Source organism: Salmo salar, chromosome ssa10 (genome assembly GCF_905237065.1).
Source record: "Salmo salar chromosome ssa10, Ssal_v3.1, whole genome shotgun sequence".
NCBI classification, from domain to species: Eukaryota; Metazoa; Chordata; class Actinopteri; order Salmoniformes; family Salmonidae; genus Salmo; species Salmo salar.
The window spans coordinates 22,727,673-22,755,658 of NC_059451.1; the positions used below are offsets into that span (position 1 = coordinate 22,727,673).

Sequence of the window (27,986 nt, forward strand, 5' to 3'; positions counted from 1 at the left end):
GATTTTCGTTTAATTTGTAGGGCTACTACATATCATTTTTTAGATGCAGCCTACTTAATTTTCCATAAGCAATTACTCTTATGATATGGGACTGGTCTATGCAGAATTATTCAATGAAAAATCGGCTGACTGTAAAAGAGATAATGCATTGTGAATCATGGAATGAACCCCTCCCCTTTAATTGCGTGGTTTCTCCCTGGTTTCTATAGGTTTCCCTCTTAGTTGCTCCCACTTGCGATCAGTCGTTTCCTAGCGGAACTTTGCTGTTATTCTTCACCCTCGCACGCAGGCTGTCACACTGGAGCGAAATGACTGTTCTTTCCATATTTACGTTCATGGACAACAGCTATTAACATTGGACTACTTTCTACAATCAAAATGAAGAAAAGTGGAATAAAACGCTCGCATACTGAGTGGTAGGACTGAAGGTGTGTCTCAGCGCAATGCACTTTCAGTATAAAAACTGGAATTTAGTGAAAAGCTTATTTTAAAAGTTGCAGAATTTACGTGGAAGTAGAATTACAGATTGAAGTGCTTAAATTGTAGTTTGTTTCAATGTTATCATCGTTGTCGATGGTGAAATGATGAACATATCAAAGAGGACAAGAACGAAAGGAAAACATGATTACAATGGGATGTTATGGACCAATATATTTTTAGCATATAAAGACTATTTGATTAGGTATAATTGTACTTAATGCGTGTTAAACAGTTACCTGCATTGTTGCTTTTATGTAAGTGGTATTTTGTTGTAAAATATAAGTATGATGTAACATATTACTTATCTTTGTTGATTGCCTTCTGTTTTGAAGTTTGACACAGGTCAGAAAAACAGTTTTGCTTGTTCTTATCCATGACATGCAGTTGTTCCTAGTGGATTCAGTATCTGTTAATTAAATCAGACTTTATTACTGGGTTTACAATTTAATTGCTGTTCTCGGGCAAATTCTGCTATAAAGACTGCTTTATTGTTTCTCTGAGCATCAGTAGTAATTACTACTAATCACTAGTAATTACTAATTAAAGTCCAGCTGTCACCCGAGACTAGGGTTCGTTTTTTCTTAAATCTGTACTGGCTGTTGCACAGTGGCACCTGGACCAGTGGGAGAAGTGTCCATGTGCACACAGAGATGCTTATTGTAGGATTTCAGGTTATTCTAGTAGTCGTACATTTTGAATGAATGATGACATTATTTTAAAGTGTTTTACTTTAAAATAACAGGACACACACACGGTGATAATCCATCCACTGTCTGTTGTCTATTGAGTCTGAGGTTTAGAATCAGGTCACTAAAAGGAAAGCAAGTAGTTTAACCAGAATCATAATGTTTTCCCTTCCCAGAAACCTGTCTTTCAACCCATCAAGTGCCTGAGGGAGCAGAGGTCAAATGGCAAAGTGGCTCAAAGACTATTTGAGTTTTGGGAGCAGGAGGATGCCTCCTCAGCCACCCAAACCAGACTACACAGAGAGTGAGATACTGAAAGCCTATCGGGCTCAGAAGAAACTAGACTTTGAGGACCCATACGAGGACTCTGAGAACCGGGCCAGAAACGAGTCTGGGTCCTCAGACTCCTCCTACCCTGCCTTTGGTTCTCCTCTGAAGTCCGCCAGCCTGGATATGAAGGTTGTATCTCCCAAACATCGCCTCATCAAGATGGACTCTCAGGACCTGGGGCGAACTAAGATCTTACTGAGTGCCGTCTCCCTAGAAGATCAAGAGCCTGTAAGTAATTTCCTGTTCCACATTAACATTCATTACCATTACAAAGACCTCTCTGCTTATTTATTAAGCCCATAAGCAAGTGACTGGTAATGTGAGTCAGAAGTATGCAATGTTTCAATACATCATGCAATGTTTGAAGTGGCCCATAAATTGGCCGGCCTGGATGACTAATGGAAGGAAGCGTTATTGATGGGATAGATGGCTCATTGAGTGGGGTGTCACAGTCCCCTGAGTTTATGTCCAGACATAAATAATGAATGGTGTTTTGTTTAGCAAGCAGAGAGAGATCCCCATGTGAACACATGGTGAGGAAAGCCATACAGGCCTTAGGCTGCTATAGTACCGTATGCCACACTTGTGCTGCCATCAGGCACATAGACCCACCCTGGATGAGTATAGTATGTGCTGGCAGGAGAACACACAGGAACAGCTGCAAGTGTCGGGGATGCTCAGAATTTCATAGAGAGGGAGAGAGGGAGAGAGAGAGTGTGAGTATTTGCCTATAGCGGCAGGGAATGCACATTGATTCAGTTAACAAATCAGATCACACATTATCACTAAGGTAATGCATTAAAATCCATCTCTTATTCTCATTTGAAACGCCTCAAGTGCACAGCTCCTAAAGTGCGTTGAAGGTATAAGGGAAGGTAGAGTCGATACAGACACTCTGCGTGGGTGCTCTGGCTGCCCTCATTAATGTCTGTGTGGAATTCTGGTGTGTGAGAACATCCATCCCCTCATGAAAATTGCAATTTCACTCCTGGGCTTTCGATAAGAGCAATTCCACGGTAACAATGATGCTAAAACGCAGTCTTTTCACCTAAAAATGTATGTCAAACAAAACCAATGACTGCAAAGTTAAACAAACCACAACTCTATGTACAAGGACTACTTTTAACAATTTCTGTAGAAAACTTTACAAAAACACATTTACTTGAAGAACAGTGCAGATGCAAAGTTTGGTAACAGAATGACAGTTTGTGCTGTTCGTGTATATGTACATGCACTGTACATATACACGAACAGCACAAACTTGGAAAGTGGAAAGTGTTCAGACCCCTTGAGTTTTTAAACATTTTGTTACGTTTTCCTTATCAATCTACACACAATAAAACATAATGACAAAGCAAAAAAAACGTTTTTTTTTATACAATTTTTCAAATGTACTTAAACTGAAATATCACATTTGCATAAGTATTCAGACCCTTTACTCAGTATTTTGTTGAAGCACCTTCGGCAGCGATTACAGCCTTGAGTCTTCTTGGGTATGACGCTACAAGCTTGGCACACCTGTATTTGGGGAGTTTCTCCCATTTCTTCTCTGCAGATCCTCTCAAGCTCTGTCAGGTTGGAAGGGGAGCGTTGCTGCATAGCAATTTTCAGGTCTCTCCAGAGATGTTCAGGTCCGGGCTCTGGTTGGACCTCTCAAGGACATTCAGAGACTTGTCCCGAAGTCCTTCCTGCATTATCTTGGCTATGTGCTTAGGGTCATTGTCCTGTTGTCCAGTCAGGTCCTGAGCACTCTAGAGCAGATTATCATCAATGATCTCGCTGTACTTTGCTCCGTTCATCCTGACTAGTCTCCCAGTCCCTGCCGCTGAAAAACTGGTGGTGCCAGGTTTCCTCCAGACGCAACACTTGGCATTCAGGCCAATGAGTTCAGTCTTGGTTTCATCAGACCAGACAATCTTGTTTCTCATGGTTTAAGAGTCTTTACTGTAGGTGGCTTTTGGCAAACTCCAAGCGGGCTGTCATGTGCCTTTTACTGAGGGAATGGCTTCCGTCTGGCCACTCTACCATAAAGGCCTGACAGGTGGAGTGCTGCGGAGATGGTGGTCCTTCTGGAAGGTTCTCCCATCTCCACAGAGAAACTCTGGAGCTCTGTCAGAGTGACCGTCGGGTTCTTGATCACCTCCCTGACCGAGGCCACTGTGTTCTTGTGGACCTTAAATGTTGCAGATTTGTTTTGTAACCTTCCCAGATCTGTTCCTTGACACAATCCTGTCTCTGAGCTCTACAGACAATTCCTTTGACCTCATGGCTTGGTTTTTGCTCTATTTTTTTATTTTTTTATTTCACCTTTATTTAACCAGGTAGGCAAGTTGAGAACAAGTTCTCATTTACAATTGCGACCTGGCCAAGATAAAGCAAAGCAGTTTGACAACATACAACAACACAGAGTTACACATGGAGTAAAACAAATATACAGTCAATAATACAGTAGAAAAATAAGTCTATGTACAATGTGAGCAAATGAGGTGAGATAAGGGAGGTAAAGGCAAAAGAAGTCCATGGTGGCAAAGTAAATACAATATAGCAAGTAAAACACTGAAATGGTAGATTTGTAGTAGAAGAAAGTGCAAAGTAGAAATAGAGATAATGGGGTGCAAAGGAGCAAAATAAAATAAATAAATACAGTAGGGGAAGGGGTAGTTATTTGGGCTAAATTATAGATGGGCTATGTACAGGTGCAGTGATCTGTGAGCTGCTCTGACAGCTGGTGCTTAAAGCTAGTGAGGGAGATGAGTGTTTCCAGTTTCAGAGATTTTTGCTCTAGGTCTAAATACTTATGTATATAAGGATTTGTCATTATGGATTCATCATTGTGTGCAGATTGATGAGGAAAACAATTTATTAAATCCATTTTAGAATAACGTAACAAAATTTTGAAAAAGTCAAGGTGTCTGAATACTATGTATGAGTGACACATTGTAATGTACTGTGTCTTAATGAGTGTCTGTTATACCCCAGGTGGTTCCGTCAGCCCCAGCAGTAAGAGATGCAGATTACTCTGATCCGTTTGATGCTCACCCAAACCCCCGGCCAGAGCCTGATCTGGGACCTGTGCAATGCGAGAACAACGGCTACATGGAGCCTTACGAGGCCCAACGCGTCATCACAGGTGAGTCTGTTAGTAGGCTATGGTTTTTGGATGAACCAACTATTTCTTTGTCACAGGACAGGTAGGCTAATCACAATTGACGGAATATGTTCTCTCCATGGCGTTTTTGTTCATATATCTCTGTCTTCTAGCCTGTTACCAGATCTGTTTGTGGTTTAGCCAACTCCTCTGACTTTGGTTATCATGCCTTAGATAGGATAGTTGGCTAGAGCCTAGAGTGAAAACAGATCTGCCGACGAGGCCACTACACCCTCCACTGCAGGAGCGAGACTTTTCCCCCGTCAGATTGTCCTCTGTCTGACTCACAGCCTTACAAATGTCTCTATCCTACTATGCCCTTTCCCTCGTGCACATCCTCCATCCCTTGGTTCAGATCTATCATTTCTCATGTTGCCTTTCTGTAGTAACAGCTCTGTTTCCTCAGCCACTGTCAGACCCATGCAGTGAAGCATCTCTCACTAGAGTGGTGGAGGGATTCTCCCCTAGTTGCCCTCGGGACTCTGAGTAGCTTTTTAATCCATCTGAGAGTGTGTGTCTTTGACTGTTGTCTTTGCTGGCTTCATTCAAGTCAGAAGCAGTTCATAGTCACAGGGTTAGGACAAAGGGGCTCTTAGTCTTTCAGCTTGGGAAATACACAATGGAGCCTGAGACAGTCAACCCAGGACTGAGTTGCTGTGGTATGTCAGTGGGTGCTCCATTAAAAACATGATGGAAGAGGGAAAGCCAGCTGTGACACTGAATATCGCTCTGATTCTCAAGTAGAACAGCTATTATACCCCCCCCCCCAGAGACAGATTATCAACTGATATGTGTTTTTGGCAGATGTCGTCCCCAAGGTATCTTAAATGTGGTTCTGTCACGTTTTTGAAAGTTCAGTTGGAGAGATTATAGGCAGAACTCAGTTTCTATTCTCTGTCACCCGCTGGTCTGACATACATTTGCATACCGTAATAGATTCCTCATTCCCTTCAAGATACATTCTCTCAATTCTCTCTCCCTTCATGTTCCCATCCATTTCTCATTCCTACCCTGCCTATTTTCATCTCCCTCCCCTAATCTCCTCCATCTCCTCTCTGTTCCCTGACATTCCATGCTCCCTGCACAGGTACAGCAGCATGCCACAACACCAAGCCTGCCTCTGTCTCAATGATTTAACATCAAACCAACCCAGCCCTCCCCTCTCTTCCTCACCGCCTCCCACCTCAGGGTCTGTCCCCAGGGCCGCCTCTGTCGCCATGGAGACGGCAGGGGCGCCCAATAGCAGTCTTCAGTCTGAAGGTTAAAGTTAGCCTGTTCTGCTTTTCACCAGCCAACCCTTCCATTTAAGATCCAGCACTCTTTCCCTCTCACATCACTGCACCTCCATAGATAGGCTGATGGTGGTGACAAAAGATTCTTCCACTTTCCTTCCACCCAATATTGCCTGGTTTTTGAAGCTTTGGGATTCACAGCCCACATCAATTTGACATGGCAGTTGTTTCAGAAGTCTGTCTTCAGGTGTCTTGTTATTTCAATCATCTATGGCTTCTCAGCTCAAAGTCACGCGTAACTCTCTGAAGGTTGACGGTGTTGGGAAAGATTTTTATAGAACATGCTACATGCTGAGAATTCTGATGAAAATGCAAATGAGACTGGCTGTTGTGAGATACAGCAACTAGATTGCTGCTGTAACTGTGAAGAGAAGTGCTGTTCTTCTGCTACACGGCTCCGGGTCTAGCCCAGAGTTTAGTTAAGCCTCTCCATATGACGCGTTGAGCCTTTAACAAGCTGTGCAAACATAATTTGTTTCCCATCCTCAAATTCAACTCATGTTGTTTTTGCTCAACAGGCTTTTCATATAATTTGCTGTGACAGATGCAATTGACCTCCTGTTGTAGGAATCTTGTGTTTTCTAACCATAATAACAGTTTGTTTTCTGTTTCTGTGTTTTGTTCTAAATTATTAACTGCTGGTTCATAAATCCTTCATGTCAGAGTCTGACTTTGAAATGTGTGTGTTCTCTCTTTGAAAAACAAATGGAATAGTCGCACACTGTTCATTGAAATTAGTCAAATGTTTGTGTTCTCTCTAACAGAGTTGCAGCACGGTCCCGGGGTGGGTCGGACACGAGGCGAGGTGCAGCTCTACGACACCCCCTATGAGAATGAGCGGGGGCGGGGGCGGCCGCTATGGGTGGGGCTTGGGTACGGCGACCCCCTGGAGGAAGGCAGGGAGAGCCGGTTGCCGCAGGATGACGAGCGGCCAGCAGACGAGTACGACCAGCCCTGGGAGTGGAAAAAAGAGAACATCTCTAAAGCCTTCGCAGGTACTGACCTACTTAAACATTTTTATATATATTTTTTTATTTAACCTTTATTTAACTAGGCAAGTCAGAACAAATGTTTATTTATAATGACGGCCTACCCCGGCCAAACCCTCCCTTAACCCAGATGATGCTGGACTAATTGTGTGCCGCCCTATGGTACTCCCAATCACGGCCGGTTGTGATACAGCCCTGGATCGAACCAGGGTCTGTAGTGATGCCTCTAGCACAGAGATGCAGTGCCTTAAAACGCTGCACCACTCGGGAGCGCTGACTGACCTCAGTCCCATCCTCAGCAACCTGAGTAGCTATCTCACACTGTCACTATTACACTCATTAGGGTTCCACTGTTCACTACATGTATTATTTTTTTTTCAAGTTCTATTTTTAGAACACAAGAGCAAGGCCGGCACTGGATTTTTTTCCTCACATTTTTTCTACAATCTTATTTCCCGAGCCCTTATCACAGTCAAGACGCACCTATTTTATTGCAAAAAAAAAACATTATTAAATGTGACGGAATATTTTTCCAAATGAAAAAAGTTGCCAGTGCGAAAGTGATGCGCGCGCATCTTGTGTGTCTGGAACTGTTATTTTCAAAGAGTGATAATTTGAAACGGGGCTTAGTTTGGTGTGTTGAAAGACCATTTTTGCAGGGTTACAAACCAAAATCTGTCTCCTTTTCGATATAGGCCGACAGACGTTCGATTTAGTTTATTCTGCCTGTTCTTTGGAATTTTTAAATGGATGAACAATTCCACATTGTACGCTGCATGGTGATGATTTACGGCCACGACATCTGTTTGGTGAGTAGGCCTAGGCTTAATGATTCTGATGAAAATATGCTCTTTGTCTTTATTAACCTAATGTTTTTGCATATTTTCAGTGTGGAACCTGTCTATGTTTAGGGGGGTTATGGCTTAGGCTAACCAATTCTAAATGGCACCAGCAGTTCACAAAGTAGCCTAAGCAGAAAATAGACTGGACACACTTATTCCCAAACTGCAGCTCATTGTTGGAACACATATTTCCCTACTTCAATCAACCAGTCAATGTTTTATTTATGATTAAAACTGTCGTCATTTGGCAAGGAATGTATCTTGTGTATCCTATCAGTTAGAGACCTTTTTTTTATGCCCACCGTTCCTCCGTTTTTATAGGCATTTATTTCTCTAGGCCTAACGGGAGCTTGTGTGCCAACTCAGCATGCGTGTGTAGAGGGAGCAGTTGGAATGCAATTGAGTGAGGGAAAGGGAATTTGGGGAGAAGAACTGAGTGATGCTTGCCTTGTTTTGTTTTTGCCCCTCAAATACACATGGACAAATGGAATACTAGATCGAGTCAAAGCAAATTGACGTTGTCTTCAAGACAAAATGTATTCCCCCCCAGGACAAGCCACAAAGCACATTCCACCAAATAGTTTGAGTATTTCATTTATTTTTTTAAATCTCTGGTTAAAGCTAGTTTTGACGTCTGTTCGAGTACTAATCCCTAACACTCACAACCACCCTTTTACACTCAATGAATAACCTTTCACTTTTTACTCTCACCCTACTAAACATACACCTGGAGTGACCACTTCCACACACTGTCCATTGCACACACACACACCTTGAATGACCACTTCCACACACTGTCCATTGCACACACACACACACACACACACACTTTGAATCACATTCATGACTACTTGCCAATGGAACACAAGACTGGATGATAAGGGTGACTGCTGTGTGCGTTAATGAATTTTCTATCTGTATCCGACACTTACGCTGAGTATAAAAAACATTAAGAACACCTGCGTTTTCCATGATACAGACTGACCAGGTGAAAGCTATGATCCCTTATTGATGTCAATTGTTAAATCCACTTTAATCAGTGTAGATGAAGGGGAGGAGAAAGGTTAAAGAAGGATTTTCAAGCCTTGAGACATTTGAGACATGGATTATGTGTGTGTGCCTTGAAAGGGGTATGGTAGTAGGTGCCAGGCGTTTTGAACTACAACACTGCTGAGTTCTACAGCCCTTAGACTGTAGAGGGGTTCTACTAAGCTATATGGAATTGTTTTAAGAAAGTCATACCAAGGATAATTTAGCTATTTGATTTGGAATTTTAAGACCCCTTGAAGTATCAAAAAATATACTTAATAAAAAGATATAGAAAATTTGGCCTTCCTGCTATTAGCCCATACAAACACATTGAATAGCATATTCACTATATAGAACAACAGACAGCCCCCCCAAAAAAATCTAAAGGAAGTTTGTTATGAAGTGTATGTCCTGTATCTGAGAGATAGAAGAGGGATCAGGAAACACACACACATCTAATATGCAAATGTGATATTTTATATATACATTTCTTTTCTTTTTTTTTTACATGTATTTAACTCCATAATGACAAAGCAAAAACAGGTTTTTAGACAGTCTTATTTTTTTGTATAATTTGAAAAAATATCACATTTACGTAAGTCTTCAGACCCTTTACTCAGTACTTTGTTGAAGCACCTTTGGAAGCAATTACAACCTCGATTCTTCCTGGGTATGACGCTACAAGCTTGGCACACCTGTATTTTGGGAGTTTCTCCCATTCTTCTCTCCCATTCTCTCAAGCTCTGTCAGGTTGGAAGGGGAGCATTGCTGCACAGCTATTTTCAGGTCTCTCCAAAGATGTTCGATCGGGTTTTGGTTAGGCCACTCAAGGACATTCAGAGATTTGTCCTGAAGCCATTCCTGCATTGTCTTGGCTGTGTGCTTAGGGCCGTTGTCCTATTGTCCAGTCAGGTCCTGAGTGCTCTGGAGCAGATTTTCATCAAGGATCTCTCTGTACTTTGCTCCGTTCATCTTTCAATCCTGACTAGTCTCCCAGTCCCTGCTGCTGAAAAACATCCCCACAGCATGATGCTGTCACCACCATTCTTCACTGTAGGGATGGTGCCAGGTTTCCCCTAGACGTGACGTTTGGCATTCAGGCCAAAGAGTTCAGTCTTGGTTTCATCAGACCAGAGAATCTTGTTTCTCATGGTCTGAGTCCTTTAGGTGCCTTTTTGCAAACTTCAAGCAGGCTGTCGTGCCTTTTACTGAGGAGCTTCCATCTGGCCACTTTACCATAAAGGCCTGATTGGTGGAGTGCTGCAGAGATGGTTGTCCTTGTGGAAGGTTCTCCCATCTCCACAGAAGAACTTTGGAGCTCTTCCAAGTGACAATCGGGCTCTTGGTCACGTCCTTGACCAAGGCCCTTCTTCCACAATTGCTCCGTTTTGGCCTGGCGGACAGTTTTAGGAAGAGTTTTGGTGGTTCCAAATGTCTTCCATTTTAAGAATGATGGAGACCACTGTGTTCTTGGGGACCTTCAATGCTGCCTCAACACAATCTTGTCTCAGAGCTCTACGGACAATTCCTTTGACCTCAGGCTTGGTTTTTGCTCTGACATTCACTGTCAACTGAGGGACCTTATATAGACAGGTGTGTGCCTTTCCAAATCATGTCCAATCAATTGAATATGCCACAGGTGGACTCCAAGTTGTAGAAACATCTCAAGGATGATCTGTGGAAACAGGATGCACCTGAGCTCAATAGCAAAGGGTCTGAATACTTATGTAAATAAATAAGGCAATTCATTTGCTAACATTTCTAAAATCCTGTTTTTCGCATTGTCATTATGGGGTATTGTGTGAGTAAAAAAAGATTTAATACATTTAAGAATAAGGCTGTAACGTAACAAAGTGGGGAAAGGGTCTGAGTAATTTCTGAATGCACTGTACTTATTTTTTTTCAACTGTTACCGGGGGACCTTTAGACGAGGCCTGTGGGCATCCTAGAGCAAAATTAGTGTGTAGCCAAACTGTTCGGATGCTACACACAGAAGTTTGCAGATTGGCTGTACCGACTTCAGGCGAGTCAAGGTGCTTGTGGGGGTCGCAGAGAAACAGGGAACACCATCGTTTTCATGAGTCTCATCTTGCCATTGAGGGAGTCATAGTTTGTAGGCCAAACCATTTGGACGCTATAGATGATTTTGAGAGAAGACTGATTTTTCGGGATGTCTCATGATCTGACAAACACTACTCTATATCTGTCACCATTCAGCGCAGATGCGGAAGTGCGACAGGCAGATGTGATGTATTGAGACGCATCCAATGCCAAAAAATATCTCTCATCTCTAGCTTAAACTAACAGATTTCTATGTGGATTTTTTTTAATGCTAATTGAATTTCGCTGGGCTGCGGAAATCGACTCTAGGGGGTTTTAAAGAATAATTTTTAAGCCTTGAGACAATTGAGACATGGATTGTGTATGTGTACCATTCAGAGGGTGAATGAGCAAGACAAAATACTTACCGTTAAGTGCCTTTGAGTGGGGTATGGTAGTGGTAGTAGGTGTCAAGAACTACATTGTTGCTGGGTTTTTTCACACTCAACAGTTTCCTGTGTGTATCAAGACTGCCCACCACCAAACGGACATCCAGCCAACTTGACACAACGACGAGAAGCATTGGAGTCAACATGGGCCACCATCCCTGTGGAATGCTCAGTGTACATCATAAACAATACGAGGGTTTTTTTATATTGTGTGGCCCCGTCTCCGTTTCTGGTGTGTGTGTGTGATTGACAGACTGGACGATGGGCAGTAGATCAGTTACGATACGGCAGGGCAAGCCTACTTAATTGAGCTGCATCTCAGTCAGGAGGTCAAGGTGACAGGAGAATAAATCAACTTTCACTCCCCTCTTTTTCATGCTTTCGCTCTCCCTTCCTCCCCCTCTTCTCAGTTAATTACATGCTCGCGTGTGCATGACTGATCCAGTGCTAATAAGCAGGTGGTCAGCAGAACTGCTACAGCCACACACACACACACACACACAGAGAGAACATGTTCAAATCACATTACCTCGCAGCCATTAAATAGACAACGTAGCGTTGACGGAGAGGATTACTTTCATCGGGTGAGCGACCCTCTCAGAAGATTTAAGGGATAAAACCCAGATCTCTTGGACAGGATCTATTACAACACCGATAAGAAATGGTACCAGATGGGAGGGGAGGAGGGGGGGGGGACCTTCACTCATGATTTTCTAGCACTGTTTTTCTACCTGCAGTCAGTTAGCTGCCAGCACCCCGGCCTGTGTGAACAGATTGGTTGGAGTGAAAAACAGAAACACTACAGTATGTTCCATTCTCATGTTTAATCCATATTCCCAGTCAGATGGTGGGCATTACTAGGCAGGGTTGGTATGGCAGCACTGAGGGTTAGTTGAAGAGCTGTAGAGAGAGAGAGAGGGGGGACGTCCAAGGTTATGGCAGATTTGATGTGAGCTCAGTGCGGATGTTTGTGGAGCCCAGCGACTCCAAGGGAAGGGGACAGAAGATAATGAATGACATTGTCTGTGGAGGAGCATGGAGGGGGTGAGGTGGGGTCGAGGCCATTGTGGCAGGGAGCAATCAGTCACGCGCGGCGCTGACACCTTCGCCTTCACTGCGGCCTCTCCTCTCACAGCGGTGACAGGACTGTCCCTGCAGTCCTCCCTCCCTGCCGAGGTGACACACCGCCTGATAACCTACGATCTGCCAGCAGTGCCTCAGCTCTCACCTCATCACCACACGCACTGATTATCAACAGTTACCACAGTCACATTTTTTCAGCACTGAGCAAATTTCAAGTCTGCTGAGCACAAACTTGAATGTTGTGAAAATTCAGTGCAACTTCCAGCAAGCGTTTACTGTGAACACTGAGGCTGCACCTGCTTTAAGTTAGTTTCAGACAATAGTCAAGGAGGCTATTGTGGCTATTTGATCATAATGTAGGCCTACCAGAGTGGCCTACCATCAAAATCAATGGAGAAAATGCATCCCATTACATTTTAACATGGAAATGGATGTTCTATCATTCAGCCTACAGTAGCAGCCAATGTGTTGTTCAATGTAGACCTACATTCCATGAGACTTTTGAAAAGAACATGCAGGGCTTGACATTAACCTGTTTATCCACTAGTCCTTCAAACAAGGTGAATGAAAATGTTGTTGTTTGATGCAAGAAACCACTTTACCAAATGAAGATGCATTATTATTCCCATAACATGATTACAGAGAATCAGACAAATTATGTTACCCTCTGCCCATTGGCTACTTAGCTTATTCAAGCCTCTCTCAAAATTCAACACTGCCCCTTTAAGACAAAAAAAAGCTGTATATCTGACTCACTTTTGAAAGAAAGAAATGTACACGTTTTGTGCTCTTATAGGAAGAAATCACTCTCCCATTGCTGACTACAAATGATCTATAAGTGGGCTAATATGAACACATGTGCACACTTGGCTACATGCAGCTCTCGCTTTGATCTCAAAACAAGCGCATTTACTCACTGCTGTAAACACAGTCCAGTTTAAAGTGAATAGCACAGATCCATATATGGCAATGGTCTATTTGCACATAGGTCTACTGCAGCTCTGATTGGTTATGCTGCACTGCGTTCTGCCTACAACAACATCTCTTGCGTAGTTATTTCTGCATACTCAGTCTTGCATAGTTAGTTATGTTTTGGTATGTTGCATTGAAAGTGGCTAATATTGCGTTGATTCGATCACAATTTCCAAAGTAAAGGGAAATGTTGATAGTGTTAACTAAGGGGAAAAACTGTAGAAAGTTAAGTTCAATCTTGTGTTTCTCTGCGCGTGCTGATATTTCTTCTGCATGGCAGTCCTGGGGAGCTCCACTCCTGCGAACACGAGCAGCTTAGAGGGAACATTGGTCAGGAGTGAGAACAGGATGCTCATTAATAAAAGAAAAGCACATTTAGAGGTGGCTTTTTGGATAGTTGCATATTATTACGTGCACAATTATGATAATCGGGAAGTAAAATGCTGTGCATATCAACTTTTAGAGTGGGATGTACAGTATTCACTGTGGAGTCCAGTCCAGCTCAGGTGGAGATCAGTGTCTGGGTGTGAGTTGGTAGTCAATTGCGTGACACCAGCAGTGTGAGAGAGCCTGCTGCTGGCAGACAGACATGCCTCAGTCCAGTAGGTTTTAATTAGAACACTACAAATCTGTCACTAGCACCTAGCTCCCCCCTATTACAACTATCATTAATTCCTGTGAATGTTTTTACATTCAACAGTGAGGGTTGCATAGATAGCCATGCAACACCAATTAGTGAGCTAATGAAATGGACACTCGTTACTCCACACAGAATGCCCTGTCTAATGAGTAGATGAATGGTGTTAGGTACACAGCATATTTGATCTACAGTATGTGCTGTTAGTATCTGATCTCTGATATCTGGTTTCCCTCCACTTGTAGGAGGCCTTAAATATAATTTAAAGGTCTTTCACACAATATTTTGCAGATACGGAATGTTGGATTGGTTTTCCAGGTGTGAATGTACTGTAGACTGGTGTCTGGAAAGTCTACAAAGACACCTTTGTGTGCGTGTGTGTATGTGCGTGCGACGCAGCAATCATGAGATTTCCGTCACCATGGCCGGTGTGTCCCTGGTCTGTTAGCTCATGCTAAGCTGGCCCTGGGGTTCCCAACTGGCTTCTCCATCAATTTACAGGATGTGTCATGACGACATTCTCCCAACCCTCGTGCTCTCTCGCTCCATGTGAAGCGTTACTGATGTTAATGAAAAGACATGTCCTCCATGATCCAGACTCGTTCCCTCAAGTGAGCTGGATGGGAGGCAGAGTGAGATGGGGAGGGGGGAGAGAAGTAGTGAAGGGATAGATAGTGCACCACTTAGTGGGAGAGAGAGGGAGGTGGAGAGAGTGGTGTGTGTGTGTGTGTGTGTGTGTGTGTGTGTGTGTGTGTGTGTGTGTGTGTGTGTGTGTGTGTGTGTGTGTGTGTGTGTGTGTGTGTGTGTGTGTGTGTGTGTGTGTGTGTGTGTGTGTGTGTGTGCGTGCATGCGTGCAGGAACCAACAGAATATACAATCCCAGAAAAATTGAGGCCAAGAGAGAAATCAGAAAGGGAGGAATAGTAGAACGCCATTGGTTTGAGCTGAATAAGAAAATGGCAGTTCTGTCCATGAAAATGGATTTCAAATGCCATGTCATATTCCTATTTTATATGCCTTAGTGTGTATTCAAGGATAGGGGTGTTAATTATCTGTCATTAGTAGGAAGAAGTTGCGCTCGGCAAAAAGCCTTTGTGGGCAGAGAGAACATGGGGAGCTGGGCTTGTTACAAAGCAGATGTCTTCATAATTGTGTTTAATGAAGAAATACAGCAGGATTTATCCAGGATATTTATTTGGATTATGGGAAATAAAATGGCTTTTTATTTACTCAGATTATGAAATATATGAAATGTATGCATTCACTACTGTAAGTCGCTCTGGATAAGAGCGTCTGCTAAATTACTAAAATGTAATGTAAAATGTTGTAGTGCCATTGTCTTCCACACTGAAAGAGTAAAATGGGTTGAAAACTTGTTTTATACTGAAATGCCTTTTTCTTGGTTCAATCAGTGGACCCACTTCAGTCTGAGGTTGTCTTTTGTGTCTGCTGAGTGGTTTGTACAGGTTTTCAAATATATTATTGAATATTCTATTCTGAAATGTCAATATGCCTGCTAGTTCTCTCCCCTCCCTCCCTCTGAACATGATGTTGTCAGAATGTCTATATATCACAAGAAAGACCTTCGGGCAAATGGCCTCCACAACCTGTGTGATATATCCACGGGTTCCCATTAGTAGTAAATAGAGCCCAGATGTTCCCTCTGTTTGAGTGACAGCTTTGTGTGCGTGCGCGCACACGGCCAGCAAAAGGTCACGTCTTGCGCTTTGTCACAGTGATGAGTGCTGACGTGTAGGAGGAGGTAAAGGTGATGTCATGAGGGGATTATAAAGGGGCCATTTAGGGTAAATGTTACACTGCAGGCAGGAGGTCGCACTGGAACACAGATGGCCCAAACAGCCTTCCAGACATTCAAACATTTATACTGGGCACTTGTGTGCTACAAATAGCAGCAACTGTGGAATCATAAAATATGAACAGAATGCACACCCACTCGTACTGCTAGTGCAACTGGTTTCTAAGTACATGGTGTACTGTAAGTCCTTGGTATTGCATACTGTCTGGAACTCCCCCTAAACAGGGCAGGAATTCTGTTGGAATTTTCTCATTTAACTGTGACAAGCAAAGCTTAACTCTAACTGCAAACCCTTTTTGAAAAAATGTATGATTCTCTTCACTGAGTTCATTCCCTCCTTCCTTTCATTCTAGCCCTCCCTCACTGTTGTTCTCTCTGAGCTGTTCACACTTTAATGATGGCTTCTGCAGGGCTGGGAGGGCTCTCCAGATGGGGCCATTGTACTGTACCATGCGTCAATAGTTCACAGAGAGCCAGAGAAAGTGGCGGAGTGTGTTTCCCTGCTCAATAATGAACCAGTGAGAGAGAGAGAGGGAGGGATGAGAGCGAGGGATGTATGTACAGCATCACTGGGGTCTCTCCTAATGCCCTGTTCAGCTGCCCTTTTATGTCACACACCCAGGGGGTCTTTGGTTTTGTCAGATCATCAAGATGTCAGCCCCCCCTTCATTTGTTTAGTAATTCTGCTTCACTGTGTGGTGTGTAGCACAGCTGTGGCGGATTCTGTGTGTGTGTGCGCCATTGAGACTGCAGTAATGGGTTACGTGGTTGCTTGCCACGGATTGTAATGAGCTATTTTGGTCCGATCCTGCCTCATCTGTGCGCCCTGTCCTCACCATCCTAGACACACAGTCCACATCATTGTCAATCTGACACACAGCATCTGCTTGGCTACCTTCACTCTTTCTCCTGTCAGAATTCTTACCTCTCCTCCATATTCCATCCATTTTCACCAAGACTTTCACATTCTCTATACTACAATATCTTCCTAGCCACTCTCACATCCATATCCATCGATTATTTTTCTGTCTCTCCTCTGCACCTGGCTCCCTGTAGAGATATCAGAGCTGCCTGAGCTACCCTGGCCCCCTCCAGTGGGGCAGCAGCTGGAGGAGGAGCTCCTGCTAGGACAACAACACCTACCCAGGACAACACCTTCTCACTCCCCAACCTGTTCCTTGACCCCCCCCTAGGACCCACCAGCCTGAACCCCCAGTGTCCTGCATCTGCCCTGCCTGCTTTGTGTATGATGTTAACATACAGTACCAGTCAAAAGTTTGGACACACCTACTCATTCCAGGGTTTTTGTTTATTTTTACTATTTTTCTACATTGTAGAATAATAGTGAAGATGTCAAAACTATGAAATAACACACATGAAATCATGTAGTAACCAATGAAGTGTTAAACAAATTCTTCAAAGTAGCCACCCATTGCCTTAATGACAGCTTGGCACACTCTTGGCATTCTCTCAACCTGCTTCATAAGGTAGTCACCTGGAATGCATTTCGATTAAGAGGTGTGCCTTGTTAAATTCATTTGTGGAATTTCTTTCCTTCTTAATGTGTTTGTGCCAATCAGTTGTGTTGTGACAAGGTAGGGGTGGTATACAGAAGATAGCCCTATTTGGTAAAAGGCCAAGTCCATATTATGGCAAGAACAGCTCAAATAAGCAAAGAGAAACAACTGTCCATCATTACTTTAAGACATGAAGGTCAGTCAATGCGGAAAACTTTTCTTCAAGTGCAGTCACAAAAACGATCAAGCGCTATGATGAAACTGGCTCTCATGAGGGCCGCCACAGGAAAGGAAGACCCAGTGTTACCTCTGCTGCAGAGGATAAATTCATTAGAGTTAACTGCACCTCAGATTGCAGCCCAAATAAATACTTCACAGAGTTCAAGTAACAGACACATGTCAACATCAACTGTTCAGAGGAGACTGTGTGAATCAGGCCTTCATGGTCGAATTGCTGCAAAGAAAACACTACTAAGGGACACCAATAAGAAGTAGAGACTTGCTTGTGCCAAGAAACACAAGCAATGGACATTAGACCGGTGGAAATCTGTCCTTTGGTCTGATGAGTCCAAATATTTGAGATTTTTGGTTCCAACCGTTATGTCTTTGTGAGAGACAGCGTAGGTGAACGGATGATCTCCGCATGTCTGGTTCCCACCGTGAAGCATGGAGGAGGAGGAGGTGTGATGATGTGGGGGTGCTTTGCTGGTGACACTCAGTGATTTATTTAGAATTCAAGGCACACTTAAGCAGCATGGCTACTACAGCATTCTGTAGCGATACGCCATCCCATCTGGTTTGTGCTTAGTGGGACTATCATTTGTTTTTCAACAGGACAATGACCCAACACACCGCCAGGCTGTGTAAGGGCTATTTGACCAAGAAGGAGGGGGATGGAGTCAGATGACCTGGCCTCCACAATCACCCGACCTCAACCCAATTGAGATGGTTTGGGATGAGTTGGACCGCAGAGTGAAGGACAAGCAGCCATATGTGGGAACTCCTTCAAGACTGTTGGAAAAGCATTCCAGGTGAAGCTGGTTGAGAGAATGCCAAGAGTGTGCAAAGCTGTCATCAAAGCAAAGGGTGGCTACTTTGAAGAATCTAAAATCTATTTTCATTTGTTTAACACTTTTTTGGTTACTACATGATTCCATATGTGTTCATAGTTTTGATATCTTCACTATTATTCTACAATGTAGAAAATAGTAAAAATAAAGAAAAACCCTTGACTGGTACTGTACATCAATGGGTCACATAACCCAACAATAGGTTTGGCAACAAGTGGCTATTGAAGCCCTTTTTTGTAACGCACCGTAATGGGTTTAGTAAGCCAGATACTGGTGATAGCACACAGAAATGGGTCTCATAACACTACATTGGGTCATGATGATATTTTTCCTGTCGCCACACAGCACTGACTCTCCCTCTACACTGCATTGCAGCCCCTCAGGGCCCGCTTCTGCCACTACCCAGAAGCCCCCTGTGCTATGTGGTCCTCTCGTGCCTCCTTTCATTAGGTCACCCTGCAGATCTGCCCTGAAGCAGCTCCTAGTCCCACCATTGGATGATGATGTTGCACCCAGTCAGATCTGTGCTACCAGCTCTCCTCTCCACTGTGTACCCCTTCAGCAGAAACAGTCTGTTCTCTATGCTATGGCATGCCGAACCCTTTTTCCATCTGCACCAACAACAGTATCTACACTGTTTTCCCAAGCCTGGCTTGAGTTTTCCCTTTTTAATGAGATACTCTGTCTTACTCACTCTTTGTTTTTTTCAGTGCAGTTTGATGGTGCTGAGTGGGAACGGTCCTCGTCCCCCACGGAGCGCCTGCGTCCACCCAGGTCCAGTCCCCTGGCAGGAGGGAGCAGGAAGTTCCGGATGCCCTGCCCTGACCCTCACAACATGATGGGGGAGAGAGTAGACCCCACCCTGCCCCTGGAGAAACAAGTGTACGTACCGCACTCTTTTCTTTTGTAATTAAATTTTTATTGTTTACTTTGATATCTCTTGTTTGGGTTGGGTTTTATTGCTTTGTCTACACAGTAATACTGAAAGCATCACAGTAGAATGTAAGTGTGGTTTTGTTTTATACATATATATCATTAGAATAAAGTATGTTTCGATGTACAGTATATGAATTAACAACTCTACTAATCAATCATATATTTGTACACCAGGCCATGGTACATGAAGTGAGAGGGTCATTACTCTCCCAGGTGGTCTTTTAAGGGTTGTTATAGGATCCACTGGAGAGCCCTACTCATGTTTGAGTGAGTGTGGTCTGGTCTCAGTCCGACCCATGTGCCACCTGCCAGAGTTAGTAAACAGTGACTAAAGGAGACAATGCTTGTTTAAAGTGAGAAGAAACATGGTTATAACACACTACATGACACATTTGCACATACAGAAACCCATTTCAACAATAGTGACAATCAAATATTTGCACGTCACTTTATTTTCACATCTGTGTACTGTATGTCACAAAAGAAAATCCCTTAATTTACCACTAATATTTGACATTGCACAGTACTCCAGGGGCCTAATTTATCAACCGTGTGTACATTTCTTACTAAATTCTGACGTAGGTGGAGATTCTAGGATTCTGGGATGTATTAAACGGTCTTACGTAACATATCATTTTTTTTATTGATAAATCAGAGCCATATGGAAATGGAAAATGCCCTCCATTCACCTTTATGGTAACGTAAACACCCTCATTTGCTGTATGATTTGGAAATATTGCAACTGGGCCATGTCAGTTTCTAAAAGAAAGCACAATGGCAAATTGGATCATATTTCTGTAGAGGTGTGAGCTAAATGTTTTCATCTTTTGCTGTTACTTTTTCAAACAAAAAATGCGTGTCGCTTATAGTGAATACCAACACTTGCTGCGTAGTTTATAAAAAAAATGTAGAAATAAATACTATAACCCACACTATGCAAAATACAAATTGTTGTTCAGTATTTTGTGTGTCAATTGACTGTGTTTCTATCTCCTGTCTTGGTATAGGCTCTGAGATTAAGTGGGCTATGATGTCGTGCTCCTTGGCTATTGAATGAGCGATGGATAAATAGTAGCCTAATATTTGTTGTGTAGTGTGGAATAAACCGGTCATGTCAGTAAATATGATTATGATTTCCGACCATATTATAAGACTCAAAGAAACATATTAGGCTACATGCTGCTTTGCGATCTCCTTACCGACGGCAAATGCATCTGTTATATAATTAGCCTACGTTTTAGTGCTTTTATTAGCCTTCAATAAATATCAAATTCTGTGCGTCAAACACCTCCATTTCCCCCAAAATAACAATGTTTGCTTGTAATACAATTCTTTAAACCCGAAGTTGTGCGTACGCATGGTCTGAGATTTGCATGGAGATACGCACACTTTCCTGTCAAGTTCAAATTTGATAAATAAATAAATAAATAGCTTGTCAACTATGTGTCTGTCTATCCCTGTTCTCTCCTCTCTGCACAGGCCATACAAACGCTTCACACCGCGTGGCCGCTGCCACTCCAACCTGGTGGTCCCAGCGCGCACGACCCACGTGGAGTTCCAGGTCTCCGGCAGCCTCTGGAACTGCCGGTCTGCAGCCAACAAGGCTGAGTTCATCTCAGCCTATGCTACCCTCCAGTCCCTAGACTTCCTGGCGCTGACGGAAACATGGATTACCACAGATAACACTGCTACTCCTACTGCTCTCTCTTCGTCTGCCCACGTGTTCTCGCATACCCCGAGAGCATCGAGCCAGCGGGGTGGTGGCACTGGAATCCTCATCTCTCCCAAGTGGACATTCTCTCTTTCTCCCCTGACCCATCTGTCTATCTCCTCATTTGAATTCCATGCTGTCACAGTTACCAGCCCTTTCAAGCTTAACATCCTTATCATTTATCGCCCTCCAGGTTCCCTTGGAGAGTTCATCAATGAGCTTGACGCCTTGATAAGTTCCTTTCGTGAGGATGGCTCACCTCTCACAGTTCTGGGTGACTTTAACCTCCCCACGTCTACCTTTGACTCATTCCTCTCTGCCTCCTTCTTTCCACTCCTCTCCTCTTTTGACCTCACCCTCTCACCTTCCCCCCCTACTCACAAGGAAGGCAATACGCTTGACCTCATCTTTACTAGATGCTGTTCTTCCACTAATCTCATTGCAACTCCCCTCCAAATCTCCGACCACTACCTTGTATCCTTTTCCCTCTTGCGCTCATCCAACACTTCTCACTCTGCCCCTACTCGGATGGTATTGCGCCGTCCCAACCTTCGCTCTCTCTCTCCCGCTACTCTCTCCTCTTCCATCCTATCATCTCTTCCCTCTGCTCAAACCTTCTCCAACCTATCTCCTGATTCTGCCTCCTCAACCCTCCTCTCCTCCCTTTCTGCATCCTTTGATTTTCTCTGTCCCCTATCCTCCAGGCCGGCTCGGTCCTCCCCTCCTGCTCCGTGGCTCGACGACTCACTACGAGCTCACAGAACAGGGCTCCGGGCAGCCGAGCGGAAATGGAGGAAAACTCGCCTCCCCTGCGGACCTGGCATCCTTTCACTCACTCCTCTCTACATTCTCCTCTTCTGTCTCTGCTGCTAAAGCCACTTTTACCACTCTAAATTCCAAGCATCTGCCTCTAACCCTAGAAAGCTCTTTGCTACCTTCTCCTCCCTCCTGAATCCTCCTCCCCCTCCCCCCCTCCTCCCTCTCTGCGGATGACTTCGTCAACCATTTTGAAAAGAAGGTTGACGATATCCGATCCTCGTTTGCTAAGTCAAACGACACCGCTGGTCCTGCTCACACTGCCCTACCCTGTGCTTTGACCTCTTTCTCCCCTCTCTCTCCAGATGAAATCTCGCGTCTTGTGACGGCCGGCCGCCCAACAACCTGCCCACTTGACCCTATCCCCTCCTCTCTTCTCCAGACCATTTCCGGAGACCTTCTCCCCTTCCTCACCTCGCTCATCAACTCATCCTTGACCGCTGGCTACGTCCCTTCCGTCTTCAAGAGAGCGAGAGTTGCACCCCTTCTGAAAAAAACCTACACTTGATCCCTCCGATGTCAACAATTACAGACCAGTATCCCTTCTTTCTTTTCTCTCCAAAACTCTTGAACGTGCCGTCCTTGGCCAGCTCTCCTGCTATCTCTCTCAGAATGACCTTCTTGATCCTAATCAGTCAGGTTTCAAGACTGGGCATTCAACTGAGACTGCTCTTCTCTGTGTCACGGAGGCTCTCCGCACTGCTAAAGCTAACTCTCTCTCCTCTGCTCTCATACTTCTAGACCTATCTGCTGCCTTTGATACTGTGAACCATCAGATCCTCCTCTCCACCCTCTCCGAGTTGGGCATCTCCGGCGCGGCCCACGCTTGGATTGCGTCCTACCTGACAGGTCGCTCCTACCAGGTGGCGTGGCGAGAATCTGTCTCCGCACCATGCGCTCTCACCACTGGTGTCCCCCAGGGCTCTGTTCTAGGCCCTCTCCTATTCTCGCTATACACCAAGTCACTTGGCTCTGTCATATCCTCACATGGTCTCTCCTATCATTGCTATGCAGACGACACACAATTAATCTTCTCCTTTCCCCCTTCTGATAACCAGGCGGCGAATCGCATCTCTGCATGTCTGTCAGACATATCAGTGTGGATGACGGATCACCAGCTCAAGCTGAACCTCGGCAAGACGGAGCTGCTCTTCCTCCCGGGGAAGGACTGCCCGTTCCATGATCTCGCCATCACGGTTGACAACTCCCTTGTGTCCTCCTCCCAGAGTGCTAAGAACCTTGGCGTGATCCTGGACAACACCCTGTCGTTCTCCACTAACATCAAGGCGGTGACCCGATCCTGTAGGTTCATGCTCTACAACATTCGCAGAGTACGACCCTGCCTCACACAGGAAGCGGCGCAGGTCCTAATCCAGGCACTTGTCATCTCCCGTCTGGATTACTGCAACTCGCTGTTGGCTGGGCTCCCTGCCTGTGCCATTAAACCCCTACAACTCATCCAGAATGCCGCAGCCCGTCTGGTGTTCAACCTTCCCAAGTAATCTCACGTCACCCCGCTCCTCCGCTCTCTCCACTGGCTTCCAGTTGAAGCTCGCATCCGCTACAAGACCATGGTGATTGCCTACGGAGCTGTGAAGGGAACGGCACCTCCATACCTTCAGGCTCTGATCAGGCCCTACACCCAAACAAGGGCACTGCGTTCATCCACCACTGGCCTGCTGGCCCCCCTACCTCTGAGGAAGCACAGTTCCCGCTCAGCCCAGTCAAAACTGTTCGCTGCTCTGGCACCCCAATGGTGGAACAAGCTCCCTCACGACGCCAGGACAGCGGAGTCAATCACCACCTTCCAGAGACACCTGAAACCCCACCTCTTTAAGGAATACCTAGGATAGGATAAAGTAATCCTTCTAACCCCCCCCTTAAAATATTTAGATGCACTATTGTAAAGTGGTTGTTCCACTGGATATCATAAGGTGAATGCACCATTTTGTAAGTCGCTCTGGATAAGAGCGTCTGCTAAATGACTTAAATGTAAATGTAAATAAATATCAGCCTTTTGGTAAATGAGACCCCATGTCTTTTTCCTTCCCTCCATTCATGTCCCTGTGTTGTGTATCTGTCAGGTGGTACCACGGGGCACTGTCGCGGTCAGAGGCAGAGTCTCTGTTGACCCTGTGTAAGGAGTGTAGCTACCTGGTGAGGAACAGCCAGACCAGCCTCAACGACTACTCCCTCTCACTACGGTATAAAGCTCAACATAATCACACCATTTACATCTGAACAGCAACATCAAATCATTGCTAATGCACTTAAATACAGTTTGGTATGAGTCAAATAGTCCAATAAGTACAGTAGGTTAGAATATTTATTGAATCATCCTCCGATTTTTGATTGTCTCCCGAGTGGCGCAGCGGTCTAGAGGCATCACTACAGACCCTGGTTTGATCCCGGGCAGTTTCACAACCGGCCACGATCGGGAGTCCCATAGGGCGTCGCACAATTGGCCCAGCGTCGTCCGGGTTAGGGGAAGGTTTGGCAGGGGTAGGCCGTCATTGTAAAATAGGAATTTGTTCTTAACTGACTTGCGTAGTTAAATAAAGGCAAGTATACTGTGTACAGTATACTTGCAGCCACCTTCCCTACTGAGCTTCTATCTCACTGTATGCAGGCCTCCATCTGTCTGTCTTAACCTCCTCTGCTTTCTCTCTCCTCCCTCAACCCGTTGAAGATCATTGGCACACTGATTTTCTTCTCAATAGTCCTTCACGCCGCGTAATAGTGCTTATATGGTCACATCTCTTCTCTCTAATTACTAGCTTGATCCTTAAATCCCCTTCTCCATCACTTTCCCCCTTTTTTCTCCCTCCCTCATTCTCATTCCCCCTCTCTCCCCCAGCACATCTTCTCTCTCTGAGTGGTAATCAGGCAGATACAGCACACTGCAGCTCTCACATCAGCCGCTTTCCAATCACTAATGAATATGAATCACCTTCTGTGGGCCACACACAGGCCCGCCTGAGTGCACGCACGCACGCACACTACATTAGAGGTTCTCATTTTCAGACACATTGTCACTCAAACACACACACAAACACACACCCGCCGATGTTAACAGCTCAAATAGACAGGCTGACATTGTGTGAAGCGACAAAGCTACAGTATGTGGCCCTCGTCTCACAATAGGAGGTCCAGGGGTCTGAAAGAAGCAGTGGTTTGATCTTTAGACTGGCAGGTGCTTTGTGTCTCTAAACGGTTGTGAGGGAGACATGCCAGAAGTAGTTGGAGATGGAATCAAAGCGATAGAGAACCAGTAGAGTGAGTCGGCATGGAAACAGACTGACACACAGCCCAGCATCACACCAATATGGATGAGGCAAATACACAGACAAATCATGTCTCTTCAAGAGAGATTTTTCTCTAACAGCTTGTCAGGGATCTGTGATTTAATATGAAACATAGACTACATATACTAAAGTGTGTGGACACCCCTTCAAATTAGTGGATTTGGCTATTTCGGCCTCACCCGTTGCTGACAGGTGCTCAAAGCCATGCAATCTACATAGACAGAAATTGGCAGTAGAATGGCCTTACTGAAGAGTTCAGTGACTTTCAATGTAGCACCGTCATAGGATACCACCTTTCCAACAAGTCAGTTCGTCAAATTTCTGCCCTGCTAGTGCTGCCCCGGTGAACTGTAAGTGCTGTCATTGTGAAGTGGAAACGTCTAGGAGCAACAACCGCTCAGCCACGAAGTGGTTGGCCACACAAGCTCACAGAATGGGACCACAGTGCTGTAGCGCGTAAAAATCGTCTGTTCTTGGTTGCAACACCACCGAGTTCCAAACTGACTCTGGAAGAAACGTCAGCACACGAACTGTTTGCCGGGAGCTTCATGAAATGGGTTTCCTTGGCCGAGCAGCCGAACACAAGTCTAAGTTCACTATGCGCAATACCAAGCGTCGACATGAGTGGTGTAAAGCTTGGCGCCATTGGACTCTGGAGCAGTGGAAACGCGTTCTCTGGAGTAATGAATCACGCTCCACTATCTGGCAGTCCAACGGACGAATCTGGGTTTGGCGGATGCTAGGAGAATGCTACCTGCCCGAATGCATAGTGCCAACTGTAATGTTTGTGGAGGAGGAATAATGGTCTGGGGCTGTTTTTCATGGTTCGGACTAGGCCCCTTAGTTCCAGTGAAGGGAAATCTTAATGCTACATTATACAATGACATTCTAGACGATTCTGTGCTTCCAACTTTGTGGCAACAGTTTGGGGAAGGCCTTTTCCTGTTTCAGCATGACAATGCCCCCGTGCACAAAGCGAGGTCCATACGGAAATGGTTTGTCGAGATTAGTGTGGAAGAACATGACTGGCCTGCACGGAGCCCTGACCTCATCCCCATCGAACACCTTTGGGATGAATTGGAACACCGACTGCGAGCCAGGCCTAATCGCCCAACATCAGTGTCCTTCTTCACTAATGCTCTTGTGGCTGAATGGAAGCAAGTCCCTGCAGCAGTGTTCCAACTTCTAGTTGAAAGCCTTCCCAGAAGAGTGGAGGCTGCTATAGCAGCAAATAGGGGACCAACTCAATATTGATGCCCATGATTTTGGAATGAGATGTTCAACAAACAGGTGTCCACATATTTTGGGTCATGTAGTGTACCTTTCAATCCTGATGGTTGATGTGCTCCAAAGAATACAAAAAATAAGCCATAGCTAATTAGAAATGTAGTAATGCTGGTTCTGTTTGTTGTTATTGCATTGTGTAGAACAACAGATTTCCCTAGTCTTCCATTGTTGATTTTGCAAACTAATGATGACCAATTAGAGCCGATTGTCTTTCCCTCTGCTTCTATAATTAGACATACATCATGATGGCAGCTAGCTCTTAAAGGGGAGGTGCAGCGCTGCTCTACTGCTAGTTCTGTATTGCTTGCTTCCTCTCCGTTGCTCTCTCTCTCATCATCTTTGTCTTGTCTCTCACAAGCCATTACATTACTAATTTATACTGTATAATTCCCCCCTTCCCTCTCTCCTTACTAGTCCTACATTATGATATGTTGTTAAATCTTGGTAAGAAATACCTCATAAAATGCCAGAAATAAGTAGGCTGTATATGTCACTTCCAGTGTGTCATCATGTGGTCCATGACTCTGCCCTTCGGCCTTCTCTCTCAGGAGCTGCCAAGGCTTCATGCACATAAAGTTCAGCCAGTGTAAGGATGGGAAGTACGTCCTGGGGCAGAACAGCCTTCCATTCAACACCATCCCAGAGGTCATCCACTTCTACACCACACACAAGCTACCAATCAGAGGAGCCGAACACCTGTCTCTGCTCTTCCCTGTGCTCGTACAGACCCTCTGATTTGCTGGGACAATGGTCCTGGAATCCTGGGTCACATTGTGATTGGACATTGACTTTAGATTGTGTAAATTCCTTTAATATTCAAGTCAATCGGGCCATCTGTGCTCTCATTGAACTAGACTATTTTGTAGAGGATTCAGCATCCGCTGGCTTGTCAGTACCTTCACAGACCTTCTCGTTTCTGTTGTGCCAAATCACTCTGATCTGGGAACAGATTCGTATGAAACGCAATACCTGGACTGTACCAACGCCTTCTCTCTGTAGCCTACCTGGGATGCTATCTGGACTGACTGTTGCAGAATGAGCCTCTCACTGAGCTAGTGCTGCTGCCTGTACTGCTCCACTGGTTGACAGTCTGAAGGGAAACTTGGTTCTACTCACACAAACCTTTGTTGATTTGATTCTCTCTGTACTATTAAGTAAACCTATTTGTCAATGATTTATGTTGACGAACTGGTGTCAACCCGTGTCCCTTACTGTATGGCTGTTGTAGCAGCAGCTGTGTCTGATTGTACTACTGTTGCCTTGTGGTTGTCATATGATCTGTTTGTCTGGACACTCACTGACTGGTTGCAGTGCTCTGTAGTTGACCAGAACAATTTTCAATGGCGAGACAAAGGTTTAAACTGCCATATAAATGGCCATATCAGTGGTAATGAGTGTTATGGTTTAATGATTATTCTTATTACCTGGGTCGTCATAATCAATGGCATTGTTGTCGTCTCTGATTGTAATTATGGATAAGACGTTTTGTCATTTACCTGCTGTGTTCAACCGTTTCATGTGGTAAAACAATAAACAGTTTCTTAAAGAGCCG

General features: G+C 44.6%; 1 protein-coding gene across 2 annotated transcripts; it reads left to right on the forward strand.

Annotated features, from left to right (window-relative positions):
- The first annotated feature begins 205 nt into the window (after window positions 1-205).
- Window positions 206-27,982, forward strand: LOC100196527 (SH2 domain-containing adapter protein D). 2 transcript variants are annotated; one of them, XM_014216411.2, is made up of 7 exons: window positions 206-428; window positions 1,343-1,724; window positions 4,476-4,626; window positions 6,701-6,931; window positions 19,090-19,261; window positions 23,927-24,046; window positions 26,983-27,982. In XM_014216411.2, exons 2-7 carry the CDS (start codon window positions 1,389-1,391, stop codon window positions 27,167-27,169), a joined length of 1,197 nt encoding a protein of 398 aa, XP_014071886.1. In that variant the 5' UTR covers window positions 206-428; window positions 1,343-1,388; the 3' UTR covers window positions 27,170-27,982. The 2 variants fall into 2 exon arrangements, with proteins under 2 accessions (XP_014071886.1, XP_045543474.1); XM_045687518.1 differs by lacking the exon at window positions 23,927-24,046.
- Window positions 27,983-27,986: the final 4 nt, after the last annotated feature.

Excerpts from the sequence above, each read along its gene's own strand:
- LOC100196527 (XM_014216411.2), top strand. The coding sequence starts at position 1,389 with ATGGCAAAGTGGCTCAAAGACTATTTGAGTTTTGGGAGCAGGAGGATG. Across the intron at positions 4,627-6,700 it reads GGCCCAACGCGTCATCACAG|AGTTGCAGCACGGTCCCGGG; the intron begins GTGAGTCTGTTA and ends TCTCTCTAACAG. Across the intron at positions 6,932-19,089 it reads CATCTCTAAAGCCTTCGCAG|TGCAGTTTGATGGTGCTGAG; the intron begins GTACTGACCTAC and ends TGTTTTTTTCAG.